The sequence below is a fragment of the Bombina bombina genome, chromosome 6, assembly GCF_027579735.1.
Source record: "Bombina bombina isolate aBomBom1 chromosome 6, aBomBom1.pri, whole genome shotgun sequence".
Taxonomy (NCBI): Eukaryota; Metazoa; Chordata; class Amphibia; order Anura; family Bombinatoridae; genus Bombina; species Bombina bombina.
In genome coordinates, this window is record NC_069504.1 from 528,066,858 (window position 1) to 528,084,597 (window position 17,740).

General features: G+C 41.2%; 1 protein-coding gene across 4 annotated transcripts in view; it reads right to left on the minus strand.

Annotated features, from left to right (window-relative positions):
- SQOR (sulfide quinone oxidoreductase) overlaps positions 1–17,740 on the minus strand; it is a 193,578-nt gene that overhangs the window by 62,709 nt on the left and 113,129 nt on the right. For all 4 annotated transcript variants that reach the window (XM_053717446.1, XM_053717445.1, XM_053717444.1 and 1 more), the window contains exon 5: positions 434–628. In XM_053717446.1, the coding sequence (XP_053573421.1) occupies positions 434–628 (195 nt within the window). The remainder of the gene's footprint in view (positions 1–433; positions 629–17,740) is intronic.

Here is a 17,740-nt window from a genome sequence, read left to right on the forward strand (position 1 = left end):
GAAAGTTGTTTATAACTGTATAATCTAACCGAATTATGAAAGAAAAATACTGGGTTTAATGTCCCTTTAATGATAGACATAGAAATATATGGCTATAAAACAAACACCTAAATATATTACCTTAAAAGGTACAGTGGCACAGGGACATATTTAGGCAAGATTGTACGGCACCCCCTGTCCGCTGTTCTGTCCTTGAGAGGGCTATTTTTAGTTGTGGCCACCCCAATGTTCAACTTTTTCCTGGTGCCACAAAACTATAACACAGGTATCATAGAACTGGTAATGAAACCTAGCAAAGATTTCTTCAAATGTATCTAGTGGCAAAACTACAGCAAGCTACCACCACTTTCTGCAAGGTCATTAATGGTGTAATTGGGGTGTGTGTCTGTATACAAATGGAACAATCTTTATTATTAACTTGACATAAACTTACTTTTCTTAAATATTCTTCAGATAAGTACATGATTTTTTGTGGCGCTCCGGCACATTTCACTGGTGTGTTAGGGAAAGTGAATATGGCATTTCCTTTCTTAAAGTCCTGCAGAGCTTTCCAAGTCTTCTCTACCGTTTTCACTGAATAGTTGGACCCGATTTTTGGATAGTTAAAACCTTCTGGTAAACCTTTAATCTGAGAAATTAAACAATCATAAATTAACCAAACATATGCCTGTTTTTAAACCCCATATTCCAATTACTTGTTGAATAAAATGCTGCATATTATTTTTTCAAAAGGCATGTTAACCCTTTAAGGACACAGCTTTCAGTTTGCTCAATTGTTTTATGACAGAAAAATTCCGTCATATGTCCTTAAGAGGTTAAAGAAACTATTCATAACACAAAGGCAATAAAAGTTCATATGATTGCAGTCTCTTATTCTCCCAGACACTGGGTAAGACATTTGGTGTATAATGCTTTAATAGATTTGAGAATTGTGGTGTAAGGAGGCCTGAGATAAGGTAATCACATACCAAGATTTACATTTTGGAATTGGTGTTTACTTGTAGGGGGCTCATGTTGAGGCACAGTTAGATATAGATAGGGAGTTTTTTTTCCGACGAAAATGTGAAGAAAGTGTACTTAGGTGTAAGGTGGGTTATTGTGGTTGTTAGATGGTGTTATAGAAAGGTTTTTAGGATATTAGGAAATTGTATTGTGGGCTGGCCACCAATTACCATTAGGCTTAACCATGGCAGGATTAGAGTCAGCCATTACCATTAGGTTTAACCATGGCAGGATTTGAGCCAGCCATTTCCATTAGGTTTATCCATGGCAGGATTAGAGCCAGCCATTACCATTAGGTTTAACCATGGTGGGATTAGAGCCAGCCAATACCATTAGGCTTACCAATGGCAGGGCTTGAGCCAGTCAATACCATTAGGTTTAACCAGGGCAGGATCAGAGCCCGCCATTACCATTAGGCTTAACCATGGCGGGATTAGAGCCAGCCATTTCCATTAGGCATTACCATGGCAGGATTAGAGTCAGCCATTACCATTAGGTTTAACCATGGCAGGATTAGATCATGGCTGAAGTTAACTGCTGTGGGATTTGGTTTCCATTATAGTTACTGTGATATAGGAAGGTTGCAGTCAGGTTAATTAACTGCAGAGGTTTACTTTTGACCAGGCACAATGAGTTTTATGTTTCCCAGAGACTGGTGTAAGGTTTTTTTTTATACCAGCTTTTAAGCGTCAATAATAAACAAGATTTATGTCAGTATTGTGACCAGCCACATTTAAAAGGGACAGTCTACTCCAAAATGTTTTTTTTTTTTTTAATATAAACCTTTTATTTATAAACCAACAGTAAAGAGATCGAACAACTGACATTTGGATTTTCAATGCACCTCACAGGGTGTCTTCAACAAGTCAAACAAGTAAAAACAAATAAATAAAAAACAGAATTTATGCTTACCTGATAAATTACTTTCTCCAACGGTGTGTTCGGTCCACGGCGTCATCCATTACTTGTGGGAAATATTCTCCCCCACAGGGAAAGGCAAGGAGAGCACACAGCAAGAGCTGTCCATATAGCTCCCCCTCTGGCTCCGCCCCCCAGTCATTCGACCGACGGCTAGGAGAAAAAGGAAAAACTATAGGGTGCCGTGGTGACTGTAGTGTATAAAGAAAAAAAAAATTCAACCTGATTAGGAAACCAGGGCGGGCCGTGGACCGGACACACCGTTGGAGAAAGTAATTTATCAGGTAAGCATAAATTCTGTTTTCTCCAACATTGGTGTGTCCGGTCCACGGCGTCATCCATTACTTGTGGGAACCAATACCAAAGCTTTAGGACACGGATGAGGAGAGGGAGCAAATCAGGTTACCTAAATGGAAGGCACCACGGCTTGCAAAACTTCTCTCCCAAAAATAGCCTCCGAAGAAGCATAAGTATCAAATTTGTAGAATTTGGCAAAAGTGTGCAGAGAGGACCAAGTCGCTGCCTTACATATCTGATCAACAGAAGCGTCGTTCTTGTAGGCCCATGTGGAAGCCACAGCCCTAGTAGAGTGAGCTGTGATTCGGTCAGGAGGTTGCCGTCCGGCAGTCTCATAAGCCAATCGAATAATGCTTTTCAGCCAGAAAGAGAGAGAGGTAGCAGTAGCTTTTTGACCTCTCCTCTTACCAGAGTAAACGACAAACAAAGATGAGGTTTGTCTAAAATCTTTTGTTGCTTCTAAGTAGAACTTTAAAGCACGAACAACATCTAAATTGTGTAATAAACGTTCCTTCTTTGAAACTGGATTCGGACACAGAGAAGGAACAACTATTTCCTGGTTAATATTCTTGTTGGAAACAACTTTTGGAAGAAAACCAGGCTTAGTACGCAAAACAACCTTATCTGAATGGAAAACCAGATAGGGTGGATTACATTGCAAAGCAGATAATTCAGAAACTCTTCTAGCAGAAGAAATAGCAACCAAAAACAGAACTTTCCAAGATAATAACTTAATATCTATGGAATGTAAAGGTTCAAACGGAACCCCTTGAAGAACTGTTAGAACTAAATGTAGACTCCAAGGAGGAGTCATGGGTCTGTAAACAGGCTTGATTCTAACCAAAGCCTGAACAAAAGATTGTACATCTGGCACAGCTGCCAATCGTTTGTGTAACAAGACAGATAAAGCGGAAATCTGTCCTTTTAGAGAACTAGCTGACAACCCTTTATCCAAACCTTCTTGGAGAAAGGAGAGAATCTTTGGAATTTTAATCTTACTCCAGGAGAATCCCTTGGATTCACACCAGCAGATATATTTTTTCCATATTTTATGGTAAATCTTTCTAGTCACAGGTTTTCTGGCTTGGACCAGAGTATCTATCACAGAATTCGAGAACCCACGCTTTGATAAAATCAAGCGTTCAATTTCCAAGCAGTCAGCTGCAGAGAAACTAGATTTGGATGTTCGAATGGACCTTGTACTAGAAGGTCCTGTCTCAAAGGTAGCTTCCATGGTGGAGCCAATTACATATTCACCAGGTCTGCATACCAAGTCCTGCGTGGCCACGCAGGAGCTATCAGAATCACAGAGGCCTTCTCCTGTTTGATCCTGGCTATGAGCCTGGGAAGGAGAGGAAACGGTGGAAACACATACGCTAGGTTGAACGACCAAGGCGCCACTAATGCATCCACTAGAGTCGCCTTGGGATCCCTGGATCTGGACCCGTAGCAAGGAATCTTGAAGTTCTGACGGGACGCCATTAGATCCATGTCTGGAATGCCCCATAATTGGGTTAACTGAGCAAAGACCTCCGGGTGGAGTTCCCACTCCCCCGGATGGAAAGTCTGACGACTCAAATAGTCCGCCTCCCAGTTGTCTACTCCTGGGATGTGAATAGCGGATAGATGGCAGGAGTGATTCTCTGCCCATTGGATGATCTTGGTTACTTCCTTCATCGCTAGGGAACTCTTTGTTCCCCCCTGATGATTGATGTACGCAACAGTCGTTATGTTGTCCGACTGAAATCTTATGAACCTGGCTTCCGCTAGCTGAGGCCAAGCCAGGAGCGCATTGAATATTGCTCTTAGTTCCAAAATGTTTATCGGGAGAAGCGACTCTTCCCGAGACCATAGGCCCTGAGCTTTCAGGGAGTCCCAGACCGCGCCCCACCCCAAGAGGCTGGCGTCGGTCGTGACGATGACCCACTCCGGTCTGCGGAAACTCATTCCCTGAGACAGGTGATCCTGGGTCAACCACCAGAGAAGTGAGTCCCTGGTTACCTGGTCTACTTGAATTTGGGGAGACAAGTCTGTATAGTCCCCATTCCACTGATTGAGCATGCACAGCTGTAATGGTCTTAGATGAATTCGAGCAAAAGGAACCACGTCCATTGCTGCGACCATTAGTCCTATTACTTCCATGAACTGAGCTATGGAGGGTTGAGGAATAGAATGAAGAACTCGACAAGCGTTTAAAAGCTTTATCTTTCTGACTTCTGTCAGGAAGATCTTCATTTCCACAGAATCTATTATTGTTCCCAGAAAAGGAACCCTTGTGGATGGTGACAGTGAACTCTTTTCTATGTTCACCTTCCACCCGTGAGATCTGAGAAAAGCCAACACAATGTCTGTATGAGCCCTCGCTTTGGAAAGAGACGACGCTTGGATTAGGATGTTGTCTAGATAAGGTGCTACAGCGATGCCCCTCGGCCTTAGGACCGCTAGAAGGGACCCTAGCACCTTTGTGAAAATTCTGGGAGCGGTGGCTAAACCGAATGGAAGAGCCACGAACTGGTAATGTTTGTCCAGAAAGGCGAACCTTAGGAACTGATGATGAGTTTTGTGGATTGGGATTTGCAGATACGCATCCTTTAGATCCACGGAAGTCAAATATTGACCCTGCTGGATTGTCGGCAAGATTGTCCGAATGGTTTCCATTTTGAAGGATGGAACTCTAAGGAATTGTTTAATATCTTTAAATCCAGAATTGGCCTGAAAGTTCCCTCTTTTTTGGGAACCACAAACAGGTTTGAGTAAAAACCTAGACCTTGTTCCCCGGAGGGGACTGGGTTTATCACTCCCATCTTTGATAGGTCTCTTACACAATGTAAGAATGCCTGTTTCTTTATCTGGTCTGAAGATAAGCGAGACAGGTGGAACCTTCCCCTTGGAGGAAGTCCCTTGAATTCTAACAGGTATCCCTTGGAGACTATCTCTAGTGCCCAGGGATCCGGAACATCTCTTGCCCAAGCCTGAGCGAAGAGAGATAGTCTGCCCCCTACCAGATCCGGTCCCGGATCGGGGGCTACCCCTTCATGCTGTCTTGGTAGCAGCAGCAGGTTTCTTGGTCTGTTTACCCTTGTTCCAGCCTTGCATGGGCTTCCAAGCGGGTTTGGGCTGGGCCGCGTTACCTTCTTGTCTAGCGGCAGTGGAGTTATTAGCCGGTCCGTTCCTGAAATTGCAAAAGGAACGAAAATTAGACTTGTTCTTAGCCTTAAAAGGCCTATCCTGTGGGATGGCATGGCCCTTACCCCCAGTGATGTCTGAAATAATTTCCTTCAATTCCGGCCCAAAAAGGGTCTTACCCTTGAAAGGAATATTAAGTAACTTAGTCTTGGACGACACATCTGCCGACCAGGATTTTAGCCAAAGCGCCCTCCGCGCTACTATAGCAAAACCTGAGTTTTTCGCCGCCAATTTTGTTATTTGAAAGGCGGCATCCAATATAAAGGAATTAGCTAATTTTAATGCGTGAATTCTGTCCATGACTTCTTCATAGGAAGTCTCTTTCTGGAGCGACCTTTCTAGTTCCTTGAACCAAAAGGACGCCGCTGAAGTGACAGTAATAACACACGTAGCTGGTTGAAGGATGAACCCTTGCTGAACAAAAATCTTTTTAAGCAATCCTTCCAATTTTTTATCCATAGGATCTTTGAAAGCGCAGCTGTCCTCTATAGGAATAGTGGTGCGCTTCGCTAGTGTTGAAACAGCTCCCTCAACCTTCGGGACCGTCTGCCATGCGTCCCTTCTAGGGTCTACTATGGGAAACATTTTCTTAAATATAGGAGGTGGGGCAAAGGGTACACCTGGCTTCTCCCACTCCTTTTCCACTATGTTCGCTACCCTTTTGGGTATTGGAAAGGCGTCGTCGTGCACTGGGACCTCTAAACATTTGTCCAATTTGCACAACTTCTCTGGTACTACCATAGAATCACAGTCATCCAGAGTAGCTAATACCTCCTTTAGCAAAGCGCGGAGATGTTCTAGCTTAAACTTAAATGCTACTATATCAGGTTCTGCCTGTTGAGAAATTTTTCCTGAGTCTGAAATTTCACCCTCAGACAGCCCTTCCCTCACAGCCAATTCTGATTGATGTGAGGGTAAAATAGATAAAGCATTTTTCAGCGTCTGATTGTTCATCCCTTTAATCTGTATTTAAAACTGAACAATCACGCTTTCTCTGAAATGCTGGCAGTTTGGATAAAAGATTTGCTATAGAATTATCCACTACTGCTGTTAATTGTTGCATAGAAATAAGCACTGGCGCGCTAGGTGTCGCCTGCGCGGGCAAAGCTGGTGTAGACACAGAAGGAGAGGATATAGAACTATCCCCACTACATTCATTAGATAAATCATCTTGGGCAACATTATGAAATGTAACAGAGCTGTCCTAATTTTGTTTGGACGCTATGGCACAATTATCACAAACACTCGAAGGGGGAACCACATTTGTCTCTACACACACAGAACATAGGTTATCTGATGGCACAGACATGTTAAACAGATTTAGGCAGGCAAACAATGCAATAAAAACGATTTTAAACAAAAACTTTACTGTCTCTTTAAATAATAAAATGACACACTTTATTTCTGAATGTTCAAAAAACTATGAAGGCAATATCCGATTTTTCTGAAATTTGGACCCCAGTGTCTTAATGCTTAGAAAGTATTGCATAGCAAATATGGAGACTCTAGCTCTTAAAACAAGCAAACCGGAGCTAAAAGTTGGATTTAACCGTTTTTATACACCACAATCCCAGCTACAGCATGCTGTAGCTTTTTACCTTCCTTAGGGGTCAACCATCCACAGAAATAAGCCTTCTGGAGTCACTTTCTGAGCCACAGGACCCTCTCACATAAGACTGCATGCACTGCCTTAAAATCTACTGCGTAGCTGAAGTGCTAAAATGAGGCCTCCTCCCTCAGTACACTAGAGTGAAGGGGCCTTCCTGATAAGATTTAGGTGTCTAAAGCAAGCCAGATCAATAAAAAACGTCCCCAAGTGTAAATGAGCTTATAAAACATTTCAATTGCCATCATATTGTAATAAAAACCAATCGATTTGGCCCATAACAGTGTCTACCAGCATAAAAATCAAAAAGGGGAAGCCTGTTATCTTTTTTACTAAGGTGAAAGAAAAATGGCTTACCGTTTTCCCTGAGGGGAAAAATGACTGTCATCTAGCATTAGCCTGTGTTGTTAGAAGGAGACTAGTCATACCTGAAGCAGATGAGTCTGCAAACTGTTACCCCCAACTGAAGTTCTCTGGTTTCAACAGTCCTGCGTGGTAACAGTAATGGATTTTAGTTACTTGTGCTAAAATCATAGCCCTCTTAAACAGAAATCTTCATCACTTTTCTGTTGTAGATTAAATAGTACAAGCCAGCACTATTTTAAAATAACAAACTCTTGATAGAAGAATAAAAAACTACAACTAACACCACAAACTCCTCACCATCCCCGTGGAGATGCTACTTGTTCAGAGCGGCAAGGAGAATGACTGGGGGGCGGAGCCAGAGGGGGAGCTATATGGACAGCTCTTGCGGTGTGCTCTCCTTGCCTTTCCCTGTGGGGGAGAATATTTCCCACAAGTAATGGATGACGCCGTGGACCGGACACACCAATGTTGGAGAAACATATTTATGACTTGATACCCATATATAAGCAAGATTATCTATAATTAATTAGAAAAATTTTAAACTACAATAGGCAGTATGTATAAAGTTTTAACTCCATTTAAATCCAAATTTCGGATGCTTTAATACAAATCATTGTGTTTTTATGAGCTGACAGGTAACCATTGATAATACTCTTTGTTGTCTATTGTACCCACACCAAACCTGTGATGGTTTGTAGACATATGTTAAAATGAACCATGGGGAGTAGCTTGTAACCAGTTACCTTTATGGCCTTCTAGCTCATTTAGAACATCTACTATTTGTGGTTAAGTATGTTAACATATATTCAAAACACTTACTGTTACCTATGCCCTCATAAACAACTTCATACCCATAGATGGACAAGATTAATTATATTTAATTATCAATATGTTAACCTACAATAGGCAGTATGTAGAAAGTTTTAACTCCATTTAATTTTCAACTCTGGAAAGCTTCATCATAAACCCTTGTGAACTATACCCTAATATACTAATAAGTGGAACTTTACCACTATTACTTTTATTCTCTGGCTAGACTCAGTAGTATACTATACCGTATAGCACTTTATTTTTATATTCTTATATTTTAATAGTGAAAGGAAGTACTTCAAGCTAATCTCTTAAACATCTATATATGTTACGCATACAGTAAGTGGTCTTACACTAGGTGTTTGACTACCTCGCATAGCAGGTAGGGACTTTTAAGGAGTCACTAACTCATTCTATTTTAGTGGTGTGCTGTCTACGGACGGGACAGCATATCACAATATTAACCTAGTGACCACCAATTTTGTCATTGATAAGCAATAACCAGATTGTAAAAAAGTTTGTTATTCTGAGTCCTTGCACCTCCCAATGTTTATATATATTTGAGAGGTAGACATGTTTAGATGTTTCTTGAGGACATTTCTGGATTTGTGTTATAGTTTATTTATTGATACGATTTCTTGTTTTGAACTACTGCCACCATAGCTTACATATAGGGGGGTAATTATGTAAATTTAAGTTTATATGCCTCCCATTGTAATTTTTTTTTTCCTTTCTCTTTCGAACCATTATAGCAAGCAACAAGCCTCCTGTACTACTGTTGGCTCCGTTTCCCCTCCACATGGCTTACTTAATTAATATATCCCACAAATGTTCTATATCCCCAATATGTACGCTTTACCATAGTGGTAATTGATAATCCCTTCCATTAAAATAAGAAAAATAAGATTCACTGATTGAGACCAATATATTTCCAATAACAAAGAGAGGTCCAAGAGAGGCCTCATAGTCCATTTAGAAGGTGTATAGTTCGATAGGCATAATCCACATATTTTGATTCTACAAATGTCTTGCAACTGTTATGTTTTTCTTGTTTAAGTACGTTTATTAATTGATTGCCTTGCAATGACTTCTCTGTATACTCTGCACTGACATTTCAGCTTTGTATGCCTCAAAGTGAATCTCAATAAAAATATGAAAAAAAATAATATAATGCCTTATTTGTAGGTAAGCAAAAACTCTGTTTTCAAGGGTGAAATCCTTTTTCAGATCTAAAAAAGTTTTAACAGTCTTAGGCCCCTATTTAACAAAGGTCTGTCAGACCTGATCAGACAGTGCGGATCAGGTCCGACAGACTTCGCTGAATGCAGAGAACAATACCGCCAGCAGGGGGGTGTCAATCAACCCGATCGTACTCAATCGGGTTGAATTGCGGCGATGTCTGTCCGCCTGCTCAGAGCAGGCGGACAGGGTTATGGAGCAGCGGTCTTTAGACCGCTGCTTCATAACTGGTGTTTCTGGCGAGTCTGAAGACTCGCCAGAAACACGGGGCATCAAGCTCCATCCGGAGCTTGATAGATAGGCCCCTTAGTGTCTGTACAAATGCATTGTATTAATGTGTTAAGTCCAATAGACGCACATTTGTCAAAAATTTGGGATTGTATACCTGAAATAAACTCTGGATTATCTTTTATAGTTTGATGTTTAGAGATATTGTATTTAAGGCTTAAGAGACAACAGATCTTTTGCCAGGCCAGTAGAGGGTTATGGATAGAGGTTAAGTTTTTTAAATTCTTTTGGATAAACTTGGGGCGACAATGAAGAAAGGAGATTAAAGAATATGGATATATTATATTTGTTTCCAAATCTAATGATGAAAAGTAGTCAGAGTTTGCCAGCCATCCTATTACAATTCTTTCCAATGCAATAAGATTATATAAATGGAGGTCTGGTAGTGAAAAACCACCGTCGTTTTTGGGTAAAAAAAAAGTTTTTTTTTATAGCTATCCTGGGTTTTTTCATATAAATTGTAATATAGCTGACTGCAAGCTGAGAAGATATTTCTTTTTAAAAAGGATAGGAACATTTTGTGTAAGTGGAAGATTATGCCAACGTTTCAGATCTTCTTTAATTTTAGACAATAATGGAGTAATATTAAGATTATACCAATTATTTGGATCTAACGAAATAAAAATCCCAAGATACTTAATGGAGATTGTAGCAATTTGGAAGGGGTTAGGAACAGATAAATTGAGATCTTTACTTAACCAAAAAATGTCAGATTTAGTTGTATTAATCCTGTAGCCTGAAAAAGAACTAAAGATATCAATAATTTGTAAAAGAAGTGGAATATTTTTGACAGGGTTAGAGATATAAACTAGAAGAACATCCGCATATAATGCAACTTTGATTTCTTTTTTATTTATATTAATGCTGTCTATATGTTGACGTATAGAAATAGCAAGTGGTTCTATGGCAATAATAAATAAAAGTGGCGAAAGGGGGCAGCCTTGGCGAGTGCCCTGATCAAGCCATGTGTTTGTTAACCATTAATCAATGACGACGTACTCGGTCTATTATAGATATTTTTAACAAATTGCACGATAGATCCCTTAAAGCCAAATTGATGCATTGAATAAAGCATATGATCGTGTTGGACCGAGTCAAATGCCTTCTCTTTGTCAAGTGAGATAACAGCGGGATCCTGCAGGGGGGAGAGTTCTTTCCGATCTTTAGGAGTCTATATCAAGGAATAATTCTCTAATTTTTTTCTTAAGAATGTTTGCCTTTTAAGAATCCCACTTGATCCAAGTTAATCGCCTGGTTTTTATGGAGTTTGGAGTCTATTGGCCAATATTGAGGTTACAATTTTGTAATCTGAGTTAAGGAGTGCAATTGGCCTATAAGATCCCATATCCTGTGGGGGTTTTCCCACTTTTCATGATCAAGGTGGTCCAGGACGCAGAGAAGGCATTTCAACGCACCCAGTGTAGCAAGCAAGCAGATAATAAGGAGTCTTTGACTCAGGAAGATGAAATAAATGCTGAATTTATTGCTTCAAATTCCTTCAAGTGACATATCACAGCACATCACAGCTGTAACATGAAAGTAGCATATGCTTAAGAAAAGACAGGCAGCAAAGGTCAAACGCGTTTCATATATCACAACATAACTTCCTCAATGACCATACAATCACCCATAATACACTGCTGTTTAACAACCAAAAAATACCTCCCATATTTTAATGGTCCAATCACAACACGTAAATCACTAAAGCAGGTTAATATGGGTGATTAGTGGGATATTTAACATAGCACTCACTACTAAGTTATAAAATATATATATATATATATATATATATATATATATATATATATATATATATGTGTCAGAATTATTAACCATACAGCATTATCACAATCAAAGAGATTTGTTACAAAACTGTAATTAATACATAGCTAAATAATATATGTGACACATATTATATTATAAACATAAAAGCAATGAGTGCATAGTACAAGAAAAAAACATAATTTATGCTTACCTGATAAATTCCTTTCTTCTGTAGTGTGATCAGTCCACGGGTCATCATTACTTCTGGGATATTACACCTCCCCAACAGGAAGTGCAAGAGGATTCACCCAGCAGAGCTGCATATAGCTCCTCCCCTCTACGTCACTCCCAGTCATTCGACCAAGGACCAACGAGAAAGGAAAAGCCAAGGGTGAAGTGGTGACTGGAGTATAAATTAAAAAATATTTACCTGCCTTAAAAACAGGGCGGGCCGTGGACTGATCACACTACAGAAGAAAGGAATTTATCAGGTAAGCATAAATTATGTTTTCTTCTGTTAAGTGTGATCAGTCCACGGGTCATCATTACTTCTGGGATACCAATACCAAAGCAAAAGTACACGGATGACGGGAGGGATAGGCAGGCTCTTTATACAGAAGGAACCACTGCCTGAAGAACCTTTCTCCCAAAAATAGCCTCCGATGAAGCAAAAGTGTCAAATTTGTAAAATTTGGAAAAAGTATGAAGCGAAGACCAAGTTGCAGCCTTGCAAATCTATTCAACAGAGGCCTCATTCTTGAAGGCCCAAGTGGAAGCCACAGCTCTAGTAGAATGAGCTGTAATTCTTTCAGGAGGCTGCTGTCCAGCAGTCTCATAAGCTAAACGAATTATGCTACGAAGCCAAAAAGAAAGAGAGGTAGCGGAAGCTTTTTGACCTCTCCTCTGCCCAGAGTAAATGACAAACAGAGAAGACGTTTGTCGAAATTCCTTAGTTGCCTGTAAGTAAAATTTTAGAGCACGGACTACATCCAGGTTGTGCAGTAGACGTTCCTTCTTTGAAGAAGGATTTGGGCATAAAGAAGGAACAACAATCTCTTGATTGATATTCCTGTTAGTAACTACCTTAGGTAAGAACCCAGGTTTAGTACGCAGGACTACCTTATCCGAATGAAAAATCAAATAAGGAGAATCACAATGTAAGGCTGATAATTCAGAGACTCTTCGAGCCGAGGAAATAGCCATTAAAAATAGAACTTTCCAAGATAACAACTTTATATCAATGGAATGAAGGGGTTCAAACGGAACGCCCTGTAAAACATTAAGAACAAGGTTTAAACTCCATGGTGGAGCAACAGTTTTAAACACAGGCTTAATCCTGGCCAAAGCCTGACAAAAAGCCTGGACGTCAGGAACTTCTGACAGACGTTTGTGTAACAGAATGGACAGAGCTGAGATCTGTCCCTTTAATGAACTAGCAGATAAACCCTTTTCTAAACCTTCTTGTAGAAAAGACAATATCCTAGGAATCCTAACCTTACTCCAAGAGTAACCTTTGGATTCACACCAATATAGGTATTTACGCCATATCTTATGGTAAATCTTTCTGGTAACAGGTTTCCTAGCCTGTATTAAAGGTATCAATAACTGACTCAGAAAACCCACGTCTTGATAAAATCAAGCGTTCAATTTCCAAGCAGTCAGCTTCAGAGAAGTTAGATTTTGATGTTTGAAGGGACCCTGTATCAGAAGGTCCTGTTTCAGAGGTAGAGACCAAGGTGGACAGGATGACATGTCCACCAGGTCTGCATACCAAGTCCTGCGTGGCCACGCAGGTGCTATTAGAATCACTGATGCTCTCTCTTGTTTGATTCTGGCAATCAATCGAGGAAGCAACGGGAAGGGTGGAAACACGTAAGCCATCCTGAAGTCCCAAGGTGCTGTCAGAGCATCTATCAGGACTGCTCCTGGATCCCTGGATCTGGACCCGTAACGAGGAAGCTTGGCGTTCTGTCGAGACGCCATGAGATCTATCTCTGGTTTGCCCCAACGTCGAAGTATTTGGGCAAAGACCTCCGGATGAAGTTCCCACTCCCCCGGATGAAAAGTCTGACGACTTAAGAAATCCGCCTCCCAGTTCTCCACTCCCGGGATGTGGATTGCTGACAGGTGGCAAGAGTGAGACTCTGCCCAGCGAATTATCTTTGATACTTCCATCATAGCTAGGGAGCTTCTTGTCCCTCCCTGATGGTTGATGTAAGCTACAGTCGTGATGTTGTCCGACTGAAACCTGATGAACCCCCGAGTTGTCAACTGGGGCCAAGCCAGGAGGGCATTGAGAACTGCTCTCAATTCCAGAATGTTTATTGGCAGGAGACTCTCCTCCTGACTCCATTGTCCCTGAGCCTTCAGAGAATTCCAGACGGCACCCCAACCTAGAAGGCTGGCGTCTGTTGTTACAATTGTCCAGTCTGGTCTGCTGAATGGCATCCCCCTGGACAGATGTGGCCGAGAAAGCCACCATAGAAGAGAATTTCTGGTCTCTTGATCCAGATTCAGAGAAGGGGATAAGTCTGAGTAATCCCCATTCCACTGACTTAGCATGCACAGTTGCAGTGGTCTGAGGTGTAAGCGTGCAAAGGGTACTATGTCCATTGCCGCTACCATTAAGCCGATTACCTCCATGCATTGAGCCACTGACGGGTGTTGAATGGAATGAAGGGTGCGGCAAGCACTTTGAAGTCTTGTTAGCCTGTCCTCTGTCAGGTAAATCTTCATTTCTACAGAATCTATAAGAGTCCCCAGGAAGGGAACTCTTGTGAGTGGAACGAGTGAACTTTTCTTTTCGTTCACCTTCCATCCATGTGACCTTAGAAATGCCAGCACTAACTCTGTATGAGACTTGGCAGTTTGAAAGCTTGAAGCTTGTATCAGAATGTCGTCTAGGTATGGAGCTACCGAGATTCCCCGCGGTCTTAGTACCGCCAGAAGAGCACCCAGAACCTTTGTGAAGATTCTTGGAGCTGTAGCCAATCCGAATGGAAGAGCCACAAACTGGTAATGCCTGTCTAGGAAGGCAAACCTTAGGTACCGATAATGATCTTTGTGAATCGGTATGTGAAGGTAAGCATCTTTTAAATCTACAGTGGTCATGTACTGACCCTCTTGGATCATAGGTAAAATTGTCCGAATAGTCTCCATCTTGAACGATGGAACTCTTAGGAATTTGTTTAGGATCTTTAAGTCCAGGATTGGTCTGAAAGTTCCCTCTTTTTTGGGAACCACAAACAGATTTGAGTAAAACCCCTGTCCCTGTTCCGATCGTGGAACTGGATGGATTACTCCCATTAACAAGAGCTCTTGTACGCAGCGTAGAAACGCCTCTTTCTTTGTCTGGATTGTTGACAATCTTGACAGATGAAATCTCTCTCTTGGAGGAGAGTATTTGAAGTCCAGAAGGTATCCCTGAGATATTATCTCTAGCGCCCAGGGATCCTGAACATCTCTTGCCCAAGCCTGGGCGAAGAGAGAAAGTCTGCCCCCCACTAGATCCGATCCCGGATCGGGGGCCCTCAATTCATGCTGTTTTAGGGGCAGCAGCAGGTTTCCTAGTCTGCTTGCCCTTGTTCCAGGACTGGTTAGGTTTCCAGCCTTGTCTGTAGCGAGCAACAGCTCCTTCCTGTTTTGGTGCAGAGGAAGTTGATGCTGCTCCTGCTTTGAAATTACGAAAGGAACGAAAATTAGACTGTCTAGTCTTGGCTTTGGCTTTGTCCTGAGGCAGGGCATGGCCTTTACCTCCTGTAATGTCAGCGATAATCTCTTTCAACCCGGGCCCGAATAAGGTCTGCCCTTTGAAAGGTATATTAAGCAATTTAGACTTAGAAGTAACATCAGCTGACCAGGATTTTAGCCACAGCGCCCTGCGTGCCTGAATGGCGAATCCTGAATTCTTCGCCGTAAGTTTAGTAAGATGTACTACGGCCTCCGAAATGAATGAATTAGCTAGTTTAAGGACTCTAAGCCTGTCCGTAATGTCGTCCAGAGTAGCTGAACCAATGTTCTCTTCCAGAGACTCAATCCAGAATGCCGCTGCAGCCGTGATCGGCGCAATGCATGCAAGGGGTTGCAATATAAAACCTTGTTGAACAAACATTTTCTTAAGGTAACCCTCTAACTTTTTATCCATTGGATCTGAAAAAGCACAGCTATCCTCCACCGGGATAGTGGTACGCTTAGCTAAGGTAGAAACTGCTCCCTCCACCTTAGGGACCGTTTGCCATAAGTCCCTTGTGGTGGCGTCTATTGGAAACATTTTTCTAAATATCGGAGGGGGTGAAAACGGCACACCGGGTCTATCCCACTCCTTAGTAACAATTTCAGTAAGTCTCTTAGGTATAGGAAAAACCTCAGTACTCGTCGGTACCGCAAAATATTTATCCAACCTACACATTTTCTCTGGTATTGCAACTGTGTTACAATCATTCAGAGCCGCTAACACCTCCCCTAGTAATACACTGAGGTTTTCCAGTTTAAATTTAAAATTTGAAATATCTGAATCCAGTCTGTTTGGATCAGAACTGTCACCCACAGAATGAAGTTCTCCGTCCTCATGTTCTGCCACCTGTGACGCAGTGTCTGACATGGCCCTAATATTATCAGCGCACTCTGTTCTCACCCCAGAGTGATCACGCTTACCTCTTAGTTCTGGTAATTTAGCCAAAACCTCAGTCATAACAGTAGCCATATCCTGTAATGTGATTTGTAATGGCCGCCCAGATGTACTCGGCGCTACAATATCACGCACCTCCCTCTGAGCGGGAGATGTAGGTACTGACACGTGAGGCGAGTTAGTCGGCATAACTCTCCCCTCGTTGTTTGGTGAAATTTGTTCAATTTGTACAGATTGACTTTAATTTAAAGTAGCATCAATACAGTTAGTACATAAATTTCTATTGGGCTCCACTTTGGCATTGCAACAAATGACACAGGTATCATCCTCTGAATCAGACATGTTTAACACACTAGCAAATAAACTTGCAACTTGGAAATACAATTCAATTAGAATAATATTAAAACGTACTGTGCCTTTAAGAAGCACAGAAGATCTATGACAGTTGAAAATTAATAAATTGAAACAGTTATAGCCTCAATCCTTGTAAACAACACAACTTTAGCAAAGGTTTAATCCCATTAGCAAAGATAACAAATTCTGAAAGCAGGAAACAAATTACAGAATAAACGTTTTTTATCTCAGTCAAACTATAATTCTCACAGCTCTGCTGAGAGAAATTACCTCCCTCAAAATAAGTTTTGAAGACCCCTGAGCTCTGTAGAGATGAACCGGATCATGCAGGGAATACAATGAGTTGCTGACTGAAATATTTGATGCGTAGTAAAAGCAACAAAAAACGGCCCCTCCCCCTCACACACAGCAGTGAGGGAGAACAGAAACTGTCAGAAAACAGATTAAGCAACTGCCAAGTGGAAAAATAGTGCCCAAACATTTATTCACTCAGTACCTCAGTAAATGAAAACGATTTTACATTCCAGCAAAAACGTTAAACATAATCTCTAGTTATTAAACAGCTTTATGTATTTCTTACAGTGTAATTCTAGTGAAGTACCATTCCCCAGAATACTGAAGTGTAAAGTATACATACATGACATATCGGTATGGCAGGATTTTCTCATCAATTCCATTGTCAGAAAATAAAAACTGCTACATACCTCTATGCAGATTCATCTGCCCGCTGTCCCCTGATCTGAAGTTTACCTCTCCTCAGATGGCCGAGAAACAGCAATATGATCTTAACTACTCCGGCTAAAATCATAACAAAAACTCTGGTAGATTCTTCTTCAAACTCTGCCAGAGAGATAATAACACACTCCGGAGCTATTTTAAAATAACAAACTTTTGATTGAAGATATAAAACTAAGTATAATCACCATAGTCCTCTCACACATCCTATCTAGTCGTTGGGTGCAAGAGAATGACTGGAAATGTGACGTAGAGGGGAGGAGCTATATGCAGCTCTGCTGGGTGAATCCTCTTGCACTTCCTGTTGGGGAGGAGTAATATCCCAGAAGTAATGATGACCCGTGGACTGATCACACTTAACAGAAGAAATATGAAGTTTAAAATTCAAAGTGACAGTGTGTCATATTTATTTTTGATCTACATAAAGTTTAACATCCCATTCTGAGTTTAAGCCTGCTGGCATCCTGATATCCAACTGAAATATCCAAAAGACTTCTCTTTTAATGAGAATTGTTCCTCTGTTCCCACCTCTTGGGTTCCTTGGGATC